Genomic DNA, 18,922 nt, shown 5'->3' with positions numbered 1-18,922 from the left:
GAACGGGGGTCCCTCCCCCCCCGTGACTTCTCTCCTGCGCTTCGATTTGCACTTTCATTTTTCGTAATGACGCTCGGGCAAAACGCGCGCGGATCGCGCGCACGGGCGTGAAATCGCGATCTTCAGCCGCGTAATCGTCGCGAGCGCGCCAAGCGTGGAACGGAACTGTAAACACTCGGAATAATCGAATCACTTCAAACTTTCTACCAGATACAGATGTACCAATTAAATTGTGCAAATTTTCAAATTATTATGTAATTGGGATATCTAAATTATCTCGAGGTATTCGGTACGTTTGAGATATTTAAGAATACAACCGTAGAAGTCTTTTTTTTTCGCTATATAATATAACATTGATAACGAATCTCCGTTGATCAATTCCATCACGCTCGAGCTATAATTTACAATATCTTTCGTGACGTCCGAGATTATTCCATCAACGGCGGAAAGTTGAGTTTTTTGTCAAATTATTCCAGTGTCGTGTTACTCGAAAAATTGTTTGCGATGCAGAATCAACTACGATAACGTATGCTGTTGCAATATGAAAGATGTACGTGTTACGTAACTTAAAGATCATGGCATACAATAGCGCATCACGATCGACAAAACATGCGGCAGATGATTTGTTTTTCTTAAACAAACAATACGTCTCGGAAATAATAGATAACATTCTGAAGCAGGATCTCTGAATGGATCTCTCGAGAATGAAGGATCTCCATTCGTTGAATATGATTGATAGCTGTTTTGGAAAATTTCCCAGTCAATTAAAGAATTCAATAACTCAAAATTATTGACCGCGACACAAAGCGCGAGCGAAACATTCGTATCATTGAACGTGACGTAGGCGTTGATTGCGGAAGCAGCAGGCAGAGAGAAGTTGGAGTACGTAGAATTGATGGATTCGAGGTATGTAATTTCCGCGTCGACAGTGCGCGAACGAAAGATTAGCGGGAGAGGACGAGCATCCACGACGACAGTTTTCCAACATTAATTGCGTCTTTCCTCATCCGCATACGACCCTGAAAATCCCGCGAATGCAAAGAGAATTTATTCGAAGATGAAGCTTCAACACTCGTACGAGTATTAAAGGCATACAGCTTCGAAAGACTTTTATAGATACTTTGTCTTAAATTTCTATTCATAATTAAAACCGCTGCTTTACAGATAAGACATAAAAATATAAATACGTGCGAAATATAAATGCACATCTTCGATCTCTCGGGCAAGTCAAGAGCTCACTTAAGTCATCGGAATCGAAGCAAGCGCGCAGCGACAAGAGCATTTAAAATTATCGTGGAATGCAGTTCACGTTCGCATTCGAACAAGCCCTGTCAGCGGACGCACGCATGTGCGTACACGCATTTCCTACGTGCGGGACGCGTGTAGACACAGATTCGTTCCGTTCTCAGGAATACCTACGCGGCTGAAGAAGCCGATAGTCACGCTGCAATTATCGACTTCCTATTCGGCGTTCTCCTCGCGCGTCTCGTTCCTTAATATTTCCCGCCGCACAATACAATATGTAAAAGCGCGTACAGCGCCTATTCTCTCTATCAGCTGTAATTGCATTTAGCAATCAAGTCGTTATTAGAGCCAATTTGTTATTCCATTAGCAGCCAGGAATGCATCCTTATACTTGCAAATCGCCGCACGCGCGCTTTTGTAGTAAAACCACTTTATCAGGATTTTACGCGTTTTAATTTGTGTAAAATATGCACAATGATTACAGATATATATAGACCGACAGCTTGACATCTTCTTACGCGTTACGTATTGTGCCTTTTTAAATATTTGCGTACGACGCGCGAGCGAAACGGAATCGTGCACGCGAGTCTCGCGCAGATGACTCGAGGAATGCAAGTCAAACGTTAATAAGCGGAATAAACGCGATTCACGAGCGACGTCGATTGTCGATCTCGTGGCATTACGTGGCATTTTACGGACATTTTTACGATTATCCGATACAAAAGAGTCCGCGTCTCTCGCGTCACGTGGCACACCCGTGCTGCTAATATTTCCACAGATTCGTAAATAACATGAGAACAATGATGCTACCGACTGTTGCCCGCCAATTCGACTCATTATACATACGATGCAAAAATACATCGATGTGCCAATAATTCATCGATCAATCGCACTCCGTTTGACGCCCGGTGAGCAAGCAGCAAAAAATCGCGCCTTGATTCTCAATGACGAATTTAAACGGCGTGACACAAAGTTTATAAAACAACTGACAATAAAATCGATTAGATTAAAATACAATTAAAATAAATAAAAAAAAATTAATGATCTACTTCTTTAAGATAATGCAACGTTAATACTTGCGACGTGACGCTGCGAGCTTGTTCAAATCGCGCATGGAAATCCAGTCCTACTGTCCTTGTTAGGTAAGATTTGTAACAGATACGCATTATGGCCGTGAACCAATCCGAGCCGCGAATGAATTCATTCGATGAAACTTGTCAATGCTCGAGAAAACCTTTAACCGTATACGCTTTTGACCAACCGTGGACCTCTCCGCCCGCATTTTCGTCTATCTAGGCATATTGTGTCGTCGTGCGACAGAGGGTCGACGTTTCTTTCTTTCTCTTTACATACCGGGTGAGTTATCGGGGCCGCCTGCACCGTTACGTACGCGACGACAACGTCCGAGATAGGATATTATCTAAAGGTTTGACTGCGCGCGATATCGTTTTTCACGTTCCACATGCTTTCACACAGTGCTTTCATAAGTGTCCTAAGCAGTTTTACGCTTTATCATATGTACACCAACTACTCCGAATGGTGCGACTGTATTGATTGATACGTTATCGATTGACGCTCACCGGAAAAAGGAATCTTCCTCTTCCTCCTTCCTGTAAGCGTCTTAGAAAGAATTTAAGTGCTCATTAATATTCGAACTGTCATCAAGATGGCAAAGGTACGCTAAATACGTACGTGTCAGTACGGAAAAAAACTCTCAGCGTTGCCTTTTAATGGGAATAATTAGCGTATAAATGAAAAAAAAAAAATACTTGAGGTTATATCGCGTTATATAAAACTACACGCAAGGATGAATGAAGACATGATTCTGCAAGAATTATTGCGGATTATTAGCGCGGAACCTTTCGACGTTAAATCGGAGGAGAGCGAAAGATTAAATCGACATCTGCCTCGAGCAACGCATCTGCGATGTGCTTTAGTAGCTCCAGCAGGTGCGAGTCGTTCCCTCGACAACAAAGACGAAGCAGATCTCTGTTGTAACTAATCGACGGAAATTTTATTCAAAAAAAAAAGAAAGAAAAAATGTAACAAAACGATCCCCCAACTGAATAGAAAATTTTACCTAAAAAAAATATCTGTATACGTTTAAACAATCATCTGAAATATTCTTCGATTCTAGTTTAGGAGGTATTAAATGCGCCGCAGAGCTGCATTTAAAGCGAAATTAATATCACGAGGTCTGTTATACGCCCCCTCCGTTCAGGGCTAATGACATTTCACAGTACGTGGCTCGCGTATGTAGGCAGCACCGGAATACGGGGACAAAGCGAAACGAAAACAACAGTCGACCCGTTCCTTTGCGGTATTACCGCTTTCCTGCTGCTCTCTCGGCAGTGTCGTAACTAGGCGAACTTTTCCGCGCAGCGTCCGGTGCGTGTCGCCGTCGAAGCGCATCCAGACGCGCTGCGGCTCCGGTCCCGGTTATCGTGAGTCATGATAACGCCCTAAACTGTAGATGATTTCGCCATCCGGAGAGCAAATTGCCTGCGTCTAACACAGCCGGCATTTCCGCGGTTCCTTCTCTATCTTTTTCCGTTTTTTTCCCTGCAATAAATTGCTACCTTCGCCTGTACCGGGTGACTCGAGCCACGTATCCACGCCATTGACTAGAAAGAATGCGCGTATTCGCGGATCTTTTACGTAAGTTCGACTCGCTTCGAGATCGCTATCGTTTTTACCTGGCGTCAAAGGTGCCAGGCGATGATTTAACTCTTACAAACAAAAAAAAAGAAAAGAGAAGAACCCGACGAACCACTCTCGATTCGAAAATTACACAAAGTACACAAAAAAATAGAATTTTCCTTTCTCATAAAATTATATAAGCAAATATAATCTGCTAAGTATTTTAGAGGCATCTTCATAATATCAAACAGTAAATTAAATTATTAAATATATATAAAAGCATTAAATAATTAAATATATATAAGAGTGTGCCTTCAAGCTATTCTAAATATTTAAATAGACTAGATTCGTCGTCCGTTGTAAATCCAGCTTATTCTACATCGTACGTAGATTCGGGATATCAATTCCGGCGCTTCGTCGAGGAAATTTCGTCTCTCGCTGTTATCCCGTGAACTCGCTCGTTTATAACGTCACGTCATGCCGAACTGGAAGGTGCGCGCGCGCACACGAGCGCGCACGTGTTTGACGTTCACGGATTATTTGAGAAAAGTGATAAGGACACGTAACGACGGCGGTGAGAGAACGGCGTAGAATGACTCGCGGCGGACATTTGCCGTGACGTGACGCCATCAAGTCCTGTCGGGAATGGCAGGTTCGAATACCTCGCCTTGCCTGCCTGCTTGCCTGCCTACCTGCCTGCGAGCAACGCACGCACCGGCTGCTCTTCGCCTCGTATCAATGTGTCTTCCGCCGTGCGGTGTGTGCAACGGGTGGCTCTTTAAAAGTCGATTCGCCTAGCCATTTCGCTTAGCCATTAAACCGGTCGCTTTTGTCAGGCCTGCCGTCGGCGTCGGTCGGCCGGCCGGCCGCGACTCGGAGCCTGCAAGCGACGACGTACTTATACGCTCGCTCGCTCGCTCGCTCGCAACGCACGCACGCACGCGCGCGCGCGTACACGCGACGAGCGGTCGCCAGGCCGTGCGCGACTCAACACCGAGAGTATTACTCATTTCCACGCACTAGGTGACGGATTAATATCCCCGTTTAATTGAAAACTGAAGCCGCGATTAATCAATCATTTCGGCGGAGGAAGACGGCTCTCGGCAGCGGTCATTAGCGGCTGATTAACGCGCGTGCGACACGCAAAATACCGTATTTCGAGGAATTCCGTTTATTGTCGTCGACGGTAGTGTTAACGTTCGAGGGGAAGAGGACTCGCGGCGACGGGATTCCTCCGCTTTTTCCATCGCTCCGCGAACAATACTCCATTGTAGCTTTACGAGAACGTCGAGAGGAAATTCGAATTATTAATATAAAACGTGTCTCTTCAACATATTCGATATATTTTAATAAATGCACTCGCTTTAGATCTCGATATCAATTAGTCTCTAAATTTACTGCTCTATTACCAATCGATATGCGGCTCGGTATGCAAATTAAGCGAAGGTCGCTAATTTGCGAATCGATCATGAATATTGATTTCTTCGTGTATTATACGCATTGTACTTTAAAAAACGATTTGAGAGACGAGTCGCGAACACGACGAAGAGTGGGCGTTCGTACGATATGAAGCGTTTATCGGCGCGTCGCTAACCTTTTCAACATTCAAGGAACGGCACTGCACATAATAATAAACGATGAACAATAATGAATAAGAATCAGGCGCAGGAGACGGACTGCTCCTTAATGAGACGACAGCTGAAACATGTTTACGGGATCCGCCCGACGGGACCCCGTTGAACGTCGTCGGGGCTGAATCGGGCCGAAAAGGAGACGAGCCGGTGCGAAACGGAAAACGCGAAACGTCGGCGAATCCTACGGTAAAAGTGCTTCTGACATTTGACGGCATGCAACTCGCGTGCGGGAGCGTTTTCCACGGGCGTCCTTGGGTCAGTTGCGCGACGTCAGAAATTCAACCTGATCGCGCGAGGCCGCTCACATTGTCGCTTACGGTTACGCGTCGCGCGCACCAGCACTGCAACACGAGCCCCGTCGTTCAATCCCTTCGGTCAAAGGCCGATAACGCCGTGTTTTCGTTCCTTTCGTGGAATCTCTGGTGAGAGCGCGCGCGAACGAAAACACGACTCGTATAAGCACGCGCAGGTAAACACGGGAGTAGGTAAGTAAACAGATATCGGAGCCGAGTATGTACGATTCCCGTGAACTCTCCGGATTTCGACACGCACGACAGCCCGGCTGAATTTCCGAGATACTCAGCCGTGACGATCTCGGAGACGATCGACGCGAGATCTCTTCTACGCGGCGTCCGTGGCGTAAAAAATAATTGGACTCGCCGGGTACGTGCGTACATAACTGAGTGCGTCTCACTTTCGGTTCCCGCGGGCGCGAGACGAGAACTCTGTTTTGATGTCGCGCCGGCGTGCGCGACCGAGAGAGACCCCGTGCCAAGTCCCAAGATCGTGCGCCGGTCTTTCGGTCAAACACGAGACGAGCAGCCCGGCGGAGCAAAGAAGAGAACGTGGCGAAGAGGGCAATCGTGGATCGCGAGGACACATGCATCTTGTTACGCGTTACCCTTCCTGCTTGGGGAGCCGACGACGGCCCGGCTCGACCTTTGCGCGCGCGCGCGCGCGCGTTTCTCTCCACCGTTAAGTTAACCGCGCGCGCTTGTCCCTCCTCGTATAAAAATGCCGAAATAGAAAGTCGGAGTCGCGCGCGCGCGCCCCGCAGTGCCCCAGTGCTCTCAGAGAGACGATTTTCCACGATTTTCTCGGGACACGCGCGGTCATTTCCCGAGGGAAATTCGAAGGCGGCGATCATGCTCCTCTTTCCTTTCGGAGAATTGCTCCGAAAACGCGCGACGCGGCGCGAGGCGACGCCGGCGTGCGCGACGTATGTGTATCGTGTGTTTTCACTTACCGGCCGCGACGGATCGTTGTGCTTGCCTGGTGACCGTCGTTCCTTGAACGGGCACGTCGCCGCTTCCCCCACGAAGAACTGTAATCCACCCGCTCGGACGGGCACTCGACTCACCAGTGCGAACGGAGGAAAAGTATGTTTGAGAGCCAGGCGGGACCGGCGCGTGCGACGCCGCCTGTCGGCAGTGTCGGCATGCTCCTCGTGCCCGCCATCTTGAATCGATCCTCGCGACGCCATGTCGATCGACCGCGGCGCCATGTTGCTCGGCGGGAAAAGTCGAATTGCAGCGCACAGATCTGGACAGAATATTTTGACCCAGATCGGTAATTAAGAATTATCATTTGATGGATGAACAATAAAATTATTTGCATGTTTAAATGTGCCTCGAAAATACTTAAAGAAGATATATATAAATATGCCATATGCAATTGTGAAAAAGATAATTAGCGCTGCAATCAAAAGTCACATTATCCACTAATAAACATGAGTGTAAAAATAGTAAACGATCTTCAAAATCTTATTAAACGATTTAAAATAATTATATTAAAATATATTCAATTTTATTTTTTAAAAATTTCGTATATTAACAGATAAATATTATAGGTACTGAGGTCTTATTAAAAATTCTCGGAAATCCTTGTACTATAATTATACAAATTCAATGATGTAATCTGCTTCGATCCGGTGCGGCAGATTTGCGCCGCAAAATTCGATTCAGTTATCGCGCGACCTCGCGGATGACATTTCCAGGCTGTGGGAGCTCGCTCTCCCGCGAGACCCGCGACGAGGAAGGCGCGCATGCCTTCCCGTTTCGAGCACGCAGCGTGGCGACGGCCCTGTGCTCGCCGCCGCGGTGATACGGCTGGATACGGTTTTGACGTCCAACATGGCCACCTGATGTCTAGCAGACGATACACACAGGTGGCATGGGAGAGCTGTAAATAAAATCCACCCTCTAGATTTAATTATGAGCGGACGTGTGCAGAAGGACAGCGCCGATGATTCCGATCGCGTCGACGATGCAGTGGACCCGCGGGTGCAGGTGAGTAGTGGCCGCCGCCGTCTTAACGTGCGCGTCGCCCGGACGGAGCCGCGGGGGGGGGGCCCCCGCGCGACTTCACGATATTGACACTCTCGTCGTCGTGTCAAGCGAGAAGAGGCCTCGCCGCGACTGAATCGTACGGGAAAAACGTGCTCAAATGGGCGAATTTCATCGGACGAGTCCCGGTGCGTGTAACGCCAGTCCCGTTTCCCTACGTGAACGTCTCCTACTTTCCTCTCCTCTCTCTCTCTCTCCGCCCACTCGCCCACGCACGCACACACGCACGAGTCAGTCATAAAACGTCCCCAATTCTTAATCCCCCCCCCTCTCTCTCTCTCCCCCGCCCGGCTGGGATGGCCTATTATCACGACAGCGCGTGCTAAATTACCCTCGTTGCCCGGTAATTCTGTCTCAACGCGAGAAATTGGGGCACAATGCATGGGGCTTCTTTAATTCATATGCAAATATTGGCGAGGAGGAGAGACGAAATAAATTATTTAATTAAACAATTATATAAATAATTATCAATTATTAAAAAATTCGTGTCTGTTTAGAACATTTTTATATATTTATATAAGCATATAAAATAATGTATATTATTCTAAAAAGTAATATATATTTATATGTTTTTTATGATATGATAAAATACATGTTATTGTTTCAGATTGAACTTGAAAGATTAAACACAGCTACGGACGACATCAATAAACTAGAAGTTGATTTAGATGTAAGTATAGTTTTCTATTAAAACATGTATTTCCTTGCATATGGCAATAGTCCCTTGCCTTGTATATTTCATATTGCGTTATGAATGATGCTCAAGGAACAAAATTGCTGACAAGTTTTGAAACTGGTTGCGATTAGATTTTATTGAGATGATTGCTGTGTAAGATACATGTAAATGGATAATGACTTGAAACGATGATCTTAACAGCAGTCCATGATGGCCTCAACTAAAGAAATCATTTTTTAATTTGACACTATAGAGCTTATTAGAATTTATATAGAATTATAACACGTCTTACATATATTCTAATCTCTTTGGCTCATAGAAAGATTGTATTTTATTATGTTTAGGAAGCAAGAGCAACCTTTAGAGAATTATTGTGTGAATCAACAATCAAGATTGATGCTCTGGCTAAGAAACTTGGAGGTTGCATTGAAAAATCCAGACCGTACTATGACGCTAGGTTTAAAGCGAAGGAGGTGAGAATCGCTTTGTATCTGTATAATATTGTATTCCTGCATAGATTTACAAAAAGATTTATAAACATTTTTTTTCCCCCAGGCATTACAAGAAACGCAGAAGGCTGCGATTAGATTCGAGAGAGCCAACAGTCAACATGCGGCAGCTAAAGAAATGGTTTACTTGGCCGAGGAGGGACTACGGACCGAAGGAAGATGTTTTGACCACGCTTGGCAGGTAAGATTGATTGATATCGAGTCTTCGAAAGAGATCGTAATGCGCAAGATGTGTTACGCAAGTAATGAAATATATTATTACAGGAAATGTTGAATCATGCTACGTCGCGAGTTAATGAGTCGGAGCACGAGAGAGCTCTCTCCGAAGCGGAGCACAGGCATACGACTGCGTTATATCACAAAGCGGAACACGAAGTTCAGAGGTTGCAGCGCGATCTGAAGCGCACTATTGCCAAATCTAGGTACGTGACGAACCTGCCGTCCTCTCCCCCGTTAATTGGAGCTCGAGTATACCTTTTTTTCCCCGATTTTGTTACAATGCATGAAGTTATTGCATATAGTTATTTTTTTTATATATATACGAATCACTTTGAAAAGCTAAAACCTTGTATACAACCAAGTTAATGTATCGAAACACAATAACTGTTTATACATATATGAAACCTTTTTATTGTTTCTTCCTGTTGCTACTGACACATACTTTATCTTTACTCAAATAATCATCGAATTACTTTCGAATGATTATTACGTTTATGTTGTTTTTTTTATAGACCTCTTATTGGTATTTATGTGTTTTGGTTATATGTTCATGTTGGCAGTATGGGTGCACGCCGCAGCTTGCTTCTGATAAACAGTATCGCCTACAGGCACAACTTGCTCATGTTGTAAGTAGGATAGACATTCTTTTTTATTTATTTTTTTAAATACACGACATTTATTTTGTGTGTGCTATCGAACTAGTTTTTTGTTCATTAATTTTAATTCATCATTTTGATTGCGCATGAATTACATATTTTCTGAGAATATTTCGAACGTATAATCCGCTAGTTTTTGTTTCTTCTGATTGAGCTTCTCACGATAGATAATATACTGCACACAAAATTCGTCGAATTGCTTCTACCCAATTAAATTGCCATGCAACAAATTGTTATGCGTAAATAAATATACTCTGAATTGTAGAAATAGCTCCAACTTAATAAAATATTGCACAATCATGTAGGCCTTACTACGAGATGAAAGCGCACTTTAATCAAATGCTGGAGGAGCAGAAGATGAAGGTCAGTGCGCTGGAGAGATCGGTCAGCGAAGCAAAAGCTTCGTACGCGGCAGCGTTACGAAATTTAGAAAAGATCAGCGACGAGATTCACAGGGTACGAATATATATACTTGTGTGATATATAACGTGATTCGCAAGTCGTGTACACAAAATTTTCATTATACTTTCGCCAACAGACAAGAAGATACGACGGTACGGACGAATACGATAAGAATGCACGAGACGCGCCCGATCGCACCGCTGCGCAAGTTAACACGGCGACTCCAACGGATTCCAGTGTAACTGGATCTCCGGACAGCACGGATTACACCAGCGACGAATACTTACGCCTTCCCGACAAGATAAGTCCGAACGTGCCATGTCCCATGCCTACAAGAGTAAGTGTAAATCCTTGGCAGATCGTATACGTCTTAATTTTATCGATCGACAAATTTAACCGCGCCCTCTCGTTTCAGATCGAGAGAGATTCATCGTCGGAGTACCTGGGCCTAAATAATCTGAACCTTTCATCCACCGAACCTCGTAAATACATAAAACGGGACCGTCCACGGAGCATCACCGCGATCGACTCGAAACATATCGTACCTCTAAATCACACAAGTTCTTCTGCGCCAGGCCTGACGGATCTGTCGGGCGTTGTATCTCCGGTCGAGAAGAGAGTAAAGATCAAGACGCCCGTAAGCGACCGCAAGAATAATTCTGCTAATTCTCAAAACGGGGAGGAGTGGACGGAAATTAGCCTGAACAATTCGCCGGACGAAATCTATTACAACAACGAGGTGTATTCCGACGAGGAAGACCAAATCCCGTACAAACCGCTACCGATGGACCTGAGTCCGGAACCTTCGCAGGCAGTTAATGCCGCCGTCGAGCCGCCGAAGGAGCAGACCAGTCCTCGAAAGAGATTAGTAACGCAAAAATCTTTACCCACGATGTCGAAGGTGAACGAAGTGACTTTAAGCGAAGAGAAGAAAGCCGAGGTTACGAGAAGTCCGTCAGTGAAGAGTAGAAGCAAGCTCGATAGTAGCTTAGCCAATTGGATAACTAGAAGTTCGGCCGGTGGTGAAACTAGTGGCGGTAGTTCCAGTAAGTGGATAAATGTGTCGTCGAGAAATTTTATATATTTCTTAAAATGCAATGTTTATTTACGCGAGCGATATTGTCGTTGCAGCGAATTCAAGCAGAAGACAATCTCTCGATATGCTGTGGAGTGGCGGCACCGGGGAGCGCGTTAAGGAATTACTCAATCACGGCATGATGATGCTAAACATATCTAGCTTAACGGAACGACGTTCCAGCGAACCAAAGACAGCGGAGAGAGACAAGGACAAGTCTGAGAAGCCTGAAAAGTCGGAAGTTAAAGGAAAGAAGGTCCCGAGTCCGTTAGAGAAAACAATGAGCTATCTCAATGCCGACGAGGAGACGTCGGACAGCGAAAGTTTAGCCAGGTAATTAAGTTTCCCCTGATATAATATTCTCATTGATCGACGATATCGTAACATTTTCCTTTTTCCTAATTTTTCGATTAGCGTGGAGATGCTAACAGAGGATCAAATCTCGTCACTCATGATGGAGCCGGACATGAACCAAGTATGCCAAGAAATTCTGGGAACTCCCTTAGTCGAGGTGTGTCCGCTGTTGCAGCAGTTGCAGCAACAATAGCCTTATCGCGGAGGAATTTGCACGACAACGTGGCAAAGATTCAACAATAGAAAGTGTTCAAGATCGTTATAAAATGGTAACATAATTAAGGTGTATCTCCTTTCCGTTGCGCTACGTGCACTACTGTCGTATATTACGTTTCTGTCTATTGCGTGTCGTAATTTATAGATTTTTCCATTATGTGATATAGGGCAATATAAAGGGTTGTGTTTCCGGGTAATCGTTAGATTAATTCCGCGAAGACGTCGTTTCTGGGTTTTACTCAGTATCTCAAGTCAAATCGTTTCTATTTATATTTATATGCTTAGTAGGGATAATCGGGGTTAAGTCAATTTAGTCAATTTAGCGTCAACTTGCGTTAAAAATATTTCATTAGCTCCTCGGGCACTACGAAGCCTAACGTCATCCTTTTGTGGATACGCTTACATGTTATCTCTCAGCTTGGAGAACGTTTTCGAACTTATTCTATAAAATCTTTCTAACATTTAGAATTTGGTAAAAAAAAAAACTATGAGACATCATTCGCTGAAAAAAGCAATATGTAGTTACTTTTCTAGGACATTGTGTAGTTTAATCTAGATACTCTTACACAAATTTATTCCGAGTCGCATTGACTATTTTTTGCTTGCCTTTAACATGCGACCGCTGTCACGTTAAAGTCTCTCGGAGCGTTTTAACAAATATATTAGAATATTGTACTAATCCACAGCGAAATATCAAACAATCTAGACAAATTAGGTGAACGAAATGGAGTTCACTTACGCTACGTTCGAAGATAACTGATTATGATAAGCACTTTTCTTGTCTCTTTCTCTCTTTCTCTGTCTCGTTTTTCGTCAAGATACAATCGGTCCACTAAGTTGCTCGCGAAGCGTACAGCCGAAAGAAAAAACAGAACCTATAGAAAGTTACAAGATGCCAATTATGACTGCGACGGTCAGATTATCTCTAAAACGCGGAACGAACTTGTACATATATAAGCGTATAACATAATATAATACAATTCTAAACGTATATAAGTCTGTGTGCAAAACGTACTGTTGTCATCACAAATACGAAACGTTTTGTGTTTCATTAATTTATATAATTCGTTAATTCGAAGATCAGCTGTGCGTTCGATCGGTGAACAGCGCGTTTTGGGCACAGATCGGGATTCTCGCGGCTTCGGCAGTCATGCTGTTTCATATACGAAGCTTCGCGACGTAAGACGCGTAGCATTCACCCCAAGCCAGGTTCAACAAGATATTTTTTCAATATTTTTCGCTGATATTGACGCGATAGGAACGACGCGTGCCTATCAAATGTAAGTATCTTACGGCTGTCCCGAGATAAGCGTATATCCGATAAGTGAGGAGTAGTACCGCTATCGCGAATATTATACAAATTATCTGGAACAATCTGGACAGCCGAATGATACACTCGATCGTGATAATAATAGATCGGAGGCGCGTGCTCGAATGGATTTAGGCACTCGGGATGAGTGAAATTTAAATGTAGCTCCATCATTTTTATTGCCGCGTATTGTGATATAGCTCTTAGCGATTTTAGACGTTCAGTTTTGGACTATCCAATCGTCGAACGAAAACAATTAGTGCAAAGGATGCATGCAATATGCTATTTATAAAGAGTAATATATACATATATATATAATATATATAAATTATTTATATATAAATTAAGTTATTATATATACATATACACATATACAGATCCTATTTATTTTGAGCGTAATTTTCTGTAGCCGGCGTTAATTGACACTTTTCATACAGCGTTTGTCAATTTTGATAAGGACGGTGGCAATTATTTTTCTTGACAAACTGAACTGTTTTACGCGACTCGCGACTCATCGAGGGACCTTGCTGGATACGTCACGCGCGCGTGTGTATGCAACATTGTTTAATTACAAATAACTGTCGGCGCTGCCGGATAATCGCGTTCTGAAAATGTTGCGTGTTACACGCGTACACGTACATACGCACACTCTGGCGGACGCAATTAAATTGCCACCCTTCTGTAATGTAATCGAAAGGTCGGTGATCGCGCCTTACCGTTAAACTTGGCGCTGAACCACGAGTCCGAATATTTCCACGTACAAAATGCCGTAAAAAAAAAAAAAAAAATGAGACGCCACAGTTGTCTCCGCCGATCTCAACGAAATTATTTTCACGAGCACTTTCCGTTCACATTCTTATCTAGATTGTAACGTACAACTATATGAATAGAGATTCGTAGGAATTTTGTTAGCCGCGCAATTGTCGAGAATCAAGAGGGCGGAGATTGAGATTTCGTCGAAAAAAATTTCACATAATCACAGCGTCGTCGTCGCGAGCCGCGCGTCGCCGTCGCTCGCGAGAGCGTATTTTTCGTCCCGCGTTTTTTCGGTAACGACGGTATATTATATATACAGCGAGCGGGGACGCGCGCACAAGCGCGACACAAAAAGCGATAACAAAAATTGTACTGTACATACCTAATATTGTATATGTGAATGTAACTATGTATATACATATACGTAAATATCTCATTATATCCTCCATTAAAAACCTCATTAAGAAAAGCGTATACGACGCGCGTCTAACGGAACGTGACTCACCCGAATTCAAATCGAACGGCTCGCTCGCTCCGCGGCCAGTCCGAACCGCGCGCAACTTTACGTCACACTAATATTCGCGAGGCGTAATCGCCGTCGTATTTCCGTAAGTACGAACGATAAACATTATACGCTTTTATCGTGGCGTGTCGTTCAACACGCGTCGGATTAGCATTGGCATTTTTTTATTATCAATTTATTTATTAATCTCTCACCTCGATCGTCGTTCGCTCAAATTCAAAATCGTTATCGATTGGCTATAATCTATATATATATGTATGGTCGTCGTTCGAAGGATCCGAGGAGAACAATTCGACGCGATTAATCTCGTGATACCGCGAAAAACGAGCGACCCGCATCGCCAACTCGAGACTCGTTTACGTCGCGGCGGGACGCGCAACGGCCCCGTGAGACGCGACGCGCGATTCAAACGACTGTTACCGGAGTACCGGACGCGAACGGCGAACGTTTGAAGGAGGTAGTAGTTGGCGCGGCGGCCGAGTGGCGGCGCGCGGCGCGGCGGCGCGACAAACGGCCAACGGGCGCCATGACGGGCCAAAACGAAAATGGCGTCGCGTGTACGGTGCCGATGATCCCTCGTTTCGCCGCGTTCGTTGCTCGGGTTGCATTGCGGTATAACGGCGACAGAGCGGTCCAACGACGACGACGGACGCTGCTGATCGCGCTCGGTGTGTAGTGCTCGCGCCACGAGACTCGCCCGTGGGATAAAATCAGGTACGCTCGGGCGGTCGCGCCGCACGTACGAACGTTACGACGAGCGGCGGCGGCGGCGGCGGTGGCGGCAACGGCGGTAACGAAGACGACGACGACGACGAGTGCCGCAGTGACGGTGATTAAATCGCGCGGACGGTGTCGGTGCCGGCGGACTCGCGGTGTGCCCCGTGCACTCTTTCTCTCTCGCTCCCCCCGCGTGAACCGGGCTCGACCCCGTTGGCATGACGAAGGACGCGAGGTGCCCCGTTTTTCCGCGGCAAGGTAACGTGTGTTGTTGACGTGCGCGCGAGTGAACCACCTCTCCGCGTATCGTCCTTGTCCCGCTTGCGAGCGAGGGACAGGCCGCGGGTGGAAAACGTCTTCCGGAGGCGGCGACGAGCAACGACGTGCGCAGCCACGACGACGACGACGACGACGACGACGGCGACGTGCGACGTCTAGCACATCTCGCCCAAAGCCATGGCGGTGAATCCGCGTGATATGGACGGCTTCATGCCGCTCCTGTCAACGACGGATATCAAGAAGAAGCTCAACGTCGGCAGCGCGCTGCTGAATTACCTCGGAGACTCAAGCAAGAGCATCGAGTGCCAGGACATTGGCATGTTCATCGACAACATCATACCGTGGCTCGGCAACGGTAATCCCAAGGTAAGCGTTCCCGTCGACGACGACGACGACGACGACGGCGACGGCGACGACGTCGTTGTCGGAGGTCGTTCGCGCCGACGTTGAATCACTCCGAGCGCACCTAACCTTTACCCGCGACATTTTTTCGGCCACTTTCCGAATGACTTTCACGTTATTTATAGACGGTTATCTTGCTCGTACTTGGCCTCCACTTTATTAAACGCTAAAATTAAAACGGAGACGGTGAAACTCGATTTTTTTCCTCGCCCTCTACAAAGTGACGCACGTAGAACGCCTAAGAAAAATCGATAGTCGATAAACGTTTATTGATAAAAGGATAAGAATGTGCATGTAGTATTTATACAAAAAATTAATTTATCTCGTTATTAGCGCTGTTTATCACTTTGAGGATTGCGGCAAGAATGACTTTCGTAACGGTCGTTGCAAATATATTTTGGAGGTTGTTATCAGATTTATTGACATCCGCACCTAAAGTCTGTCTTTCGTGCGCTGTTCTTCATTAACAGTTGAATTATAATTGAGAAAATAATGGAGCAATATGCAAACTCGAATTAACTCGCCCTTAACCTTCTATAATCACAGTTTTTTGCTTGTTTAAAAAGATTACACAACTGGTAAATGAAAGATACTGATTAAATCATTGAAACTTGAGGAAATATAGATATACGAGTATATATTCCATTTAACTTTAAGTCACATGGGGGTTACGAAGAGCACTAGATCGAAGTCGATCACGTTGGATTCGCGGCCGCGAGTCTCCTAGTCGAGCACATATGACGCGCGCGGTCCATAAATGGAGAAAGGAGACGATTGATCAGTTCTCCGTTGTCGCCGTCGCTGCCACCGCCGCCGCCGCCTTCGACGCGCTCCGTAAAACGCCGCTTTTTCGCGCTCGCACGTGAGAACGCGACCGCCCCTGTTCTCACCTGCGCGTCGCGAAACGGGAACGACCGATTTAGCGGGCCGTGGCGGTGGCGCGCCGCGCCAGCCGCGCCGGGTTGACGCGCCGGAGCAAGTAGCCCCAGTCCTCGGTGCCGATGAAAGTTCGTTCGCAGCTTGTCATAATTTACTGCCGTTTCCTCGGCAGCAGCGAGTGACCGGCATTTGTCCAATTTTTCTTTCCGATAATACATCTTTGCGGTTTTTACGACCGCCGGAACCTGTGTTTACCTGTGTTTAACCCTTTCCACAACTCGGAGACGAAAGCTCAAGCCACAATGCTGGCCGTTGCGAAGTATTTATTTAACGCTAAGTACTTGCGCATTACGTAAGACGAAGCTCAGAGTAGCTATATATGATGGCGTTTAAAGAGATTTTAAAGAGCCCGTGATCGCAAGCTTTGATCGTCGACATTCAACAGGGGATGTGCAGCTGTTTACTCTGAAGATTCCAGTTATCTGCTCACACCCGCGTGCGTGCAGCGAGACGTTAATGTCGCGCCGTCACGTTTAAGACTAAACGCCAATAAACGTTGTAAATTATAACACCGTCCGACGTAAACAATCCTTCGAGAAGCGAAAGGCGCCGTATCGTGTCGATTTATTTACATATATTCGGCGCACATTTTACGTTGCATCGCGACATGAATTAAAACCCAAGCAATGACACTTGACACGTTTACAGACGATAAATAGTAGTTTTACGCAAAAAAATACTTAATTAATGTATCTAAAGCATCGCGGGATTTTCTTGCATGTTACGCAATAAACTGAAGCAACGCATAGTTTTGTGAAGCTTCCGTCACGAAGCGGGATGTTTATACATCCCGGCGCAGTAAGCCTTTAATCTTTTATTTCCTGCGTATGGATATGTCGATTTCGACCGCATTTATCCGGCGCACAATGCGGTATTGAACCGCCAAGAATCGGAGAATAAAACGTGACGAGTACGTAATGAGATAATGTCTATACAAGGACTGAAGAGAAAGTGAAATAGACATTGGCACGTTTAATTAATTAGAGGAACGAGATTACGGGTTATAAACGTGAAAATATCATTTCGTAATGTATGAATTGTGTGCTGGATGCAATACTCGCGTGAATTGAACTTCTATGCTTGTTCCTCATATTTTTTTTCTATAATTAATCTTCCTCTCCTTCGTGTATGTATATATCTTACAACTTACATTACATTAGTCCTCACCCGATCCTAATTTCGTACGATCGCCGAGATGCCGAGCCGGAGGGGATGTGTCGAGTGACAAACTTATTACTTTGAGCGCGTGTGTGCATGCAGGGATTCTCAGCCGTCCGTTATTCATGCGCTTGTATGCAACCTTTAACACTCAAATAATCGGGATGACCTCGTGCCGTTATAAATTTAGATACTTTCATGCGCTCGGAGAGACCGCGCTTTCAAATTCAATGTATTTTTGTCACGAGAAGATTATTCTCGCGATGTTATCGTTAGACTTTCTCCCATCGCTTGTTCGCCGTGTTGAATTTTTTTTTGTTTTGTTTATTTACGATCGCGTCTCTAAGAAAGAACGTTGCACCTCGTGTCGTATCGAGAGGAGACGTTTTCGAGATCCTCTTTTGGTAAAGGACACGTTGGAGACGGCTCACCGGTACGATACTTTAAATTGCTCAATCGAACGATTGAGAGCAATCGAGTTTGACGTGTTATTGTTGCCGATTGAGTTGTACTCCTACGTTCTCGATACTCTCACCGAATTAAACGTGCCATCGTTCGTTTTACTTACTTCGATCTTCGAGGACAACGATCATGATCGTATAAACATAATCGAGTTAGAAACGCGCAACCGGTTTGCTGAATTTCAAAATAATTTGTACAACAGACTTTCCCCAAACTCGTCTCGATTTTTAATAGCAAAAAAATTAAATCTTACAATTAGTAGATAAAGACTTAGAATTAATTTCACTGAACGCATGTCCGCTCCAAAATTCATTTAATTCACTCTACATCTTTCGCTCGTCGAAGAATTATACGGAGCTCGGTTCGCTCGCGAATAAGGGAAAAAACTTTCACGCCATGTACGTAA

At 45.1% G+C, this 18,922-nt stretch overlaps 3 protein-coding genes across 9 annotated transcripts in view; 2 read left to right on the top strand and 1 right to left on the bottom strand.

The window, feature by feature from the left end:
- The window catches only part of LOC105458377 (PTB domain-containing engulfment adapter protein 1-like), a 28,261-nt gene extending 21,354 nt beyond the window's left edge, over positions 1 to 6,907 (bottom strand). The window contains exon 1 of the mRNA XM_011703633.1: positions 6,766 to 6,907. The gene's annotated coding sequence lies outside the window, so the exon portion shown is untranslated. The remainder of the gene's footprint in view (positions 1 to 6,765) is intronic.
- Positions 6,908 to 7,547: 640 nt separating this feature from the next.
- Positions 7,548 to 14,496, top strand: LOC105458375. Of its 2 annotated transcripts, XM_011703631.1 has the most exons (11): positions 7,548 to 7,807; positions 8,472 to 8,534; positions 8,885 to 9,013; positions 9,096 to 9,230; positions 9,314 to 9,471; positions 9,829 to 9,894; positions 10,230 to 10,380; positions 10,463 to 10,663; positions 10,742 to 11,372; positions 11,458 to 11,734; positions 11,816 to 14,496. In XM_011703631.1, the coding sequence occupies exons 1-11, from the start codon at positions 7,733 to 7,735 to the stop codon at positions 11,946 to 11,948; spliced, it is 2,019 nt and encodes a 672-aa protein (XP_011701933.1). In that variant the 5' UTR covers positions 7,548 to 7,732; the 3' UTR covers positions 11,949 to 14,496. The 2 variants fall into 2 exon arrangements, with proteins under 2 accessions (XP_011701933.1, XP_011701934.1); XM_011703632.1 differs by lacking the exon at positions 9,829 to 9,894.
- Positions 14,497 to 15,091: 595 nt separating this feature from the next.
- The window catches only part of LOC105458374 (CLIP-associating protein 1-A), a 37,121-nt gene continuing 33,290 nt past the window's right edge, over positions 15,092 to 18,922 (top strand). For all 6 annotated transcript variants that reach the window (XM_011703626.1, XM_011703628.1, XM_011703627.1 and 3 more), the window contains exon 1: positions 15,092 to 15,921. In XM_011703626.1, the coding sequence (XP_011701928.1) occupies positions 15,733 to 15,921 (189 nt within the window). In that variant the 5' untranslated portion in view covers positions 15,092 to 15,732. The remainder of the gene's footprint in view (positions 15,922 to 18,922) is intronic.

The sequence above is a fragment of the Wasmannia auropunctata genome, unplaced genomic scaffold (genome assembly GCF_000956235.1).
Source record: "Wasmannia auropunctata unplaced genomic scaffold, wasmannia.A_1.0 LD334538.1, whole genome shotgun sequence".
NCBI lineage: Eukaryota > Metazoa > Arthropoda > Insecta > Hymenoptera > Formicidae > Wasmannia > Wasmannia auropunctata.
The sequence above is the reverse complement of the archived record's forward strand: the minus strand, read 5'-3'. Positions and strand labels throughout refer to the sequence as shown.